The 956-nt window shown below is 68.6% G+C and overlaps 1 protein-coding gene across 1 annotated transcript in view; it reads left to right on the top strand.

Annotated features, from left to right (window-relative positions):
• The first annotated feature begins 479 nt into the window (after positions 1-479).
• GH1 (growth hormone 1) overlaps positions 480-956 on the top strand; it is a 1,367-nt gene continuing 890 nt past the window's right edge. Inside the window, exons 1-2 of the mRNA XM_008049375.1 lie at positions 480-507; positions 681-865. Coding sequence (XP_008047566.1) covers positions 480-507; positions 681-865 — 213 coding nt within the window. The remainder of the gene's footprint in view (positions 508-680; positions 866-956) is intronic.

Genomic DNA, 956 nt, shown 5'->3' with positions numbered 1-956 from the left:
GGGGGACCCAAGCGAGCGAGGCTGAACCCCAGAACCTCCTGCTGTGCTTGGGCCTTGTCCAGCTCACACGCTCGATTTGGTGGAGGGAGAGGCCTGCAGTGGGGAGGAAGGGACGCGTCAGGGAGCGGAAGGGGTCCGCACAGCTGGAGGCCCCACTGTCCCGCGTCCTGAGATCAGGTGGGAACGTCCTCACCCTGGGACAAGCCACTGGGACATGCTGCCAGAGCGTGGCTGGACCCGGGCCCCCCCCTCGCAGAGGGAGGGGCGGGTGCTCCTCCAGCCGAGACCCTGTGCCGGTCCGATGAGGCCGGTGACACAGAGGACTGATGGCAGGCAGGGACATGGCCCAAGGGGAGGGCGGGAGCTTCTAAATTATCCATCAGCAGGCGGCCCCATGCATACATGCACCAGAGCAGCATATAAGAAGGGCCCGCAGGGACCGGCCGCAGGACCCGGCCCAGTTCTCCACTTGCCGGCCCATGGACACTCACCTGTCTGCGATGGCAGGTGAGCACCCAAGACGCCTCGGGCAGGGTGTGTCCCGAGGCAGGCGTGGGCCCTGCTGGGGGCACCCCTTGGGCCCGGGCCTCTGAGCCGAGCCAGCTCCACGACGCATAGTCGTGCACAGTGGAGGGGCAGACGGGAGTGGCCTGGGCAGGGAGGCCACCTCCTGCTCCCAGCCCCCAGCCTGGGTCTCTCCTCAGGCCCCCAGACCACCCTGCTCCTGGTGTCCGCCCTGCTCTGCCTGCCTGGGCCCTGGGAGGCCGGCGCCTTCCCATCCGTGCCCCTGTCCAGCTTGTTTGCCAATGCTGTGCTCCGCGCCCAGCACCTGCACCAGCTGGCCGCCGATACCTACAAGGAGTTTGTATGTGCCTGGGAATGGGTGCCTGGGGCCCTGGGGGCGGATCCCTGGGGGCCGCGGAGGGGGTGGGGTGCCCAGGGTCTCTGCACAAGCG

Source organism: Carlito syrichta, unplaced genomic scaffold (assembly GCF_000164805.1).
Source record: "Carlito syrichta isolate Samal-C Ts95f unplaced genomic scaffold, Tarsius_syrichta-2.0.1 Scaffold134219, whole genome shotgun sequence".
Classification (NCBI taxonomy): Eukaryota; Metazoa; Chordata; class Mammalia; order Primates; family Tarsiidae; genus Carlito; species Carlito syrichta.
This window is presented reverse-complemented; position numbering and strand designations above follow the sequence as displayed.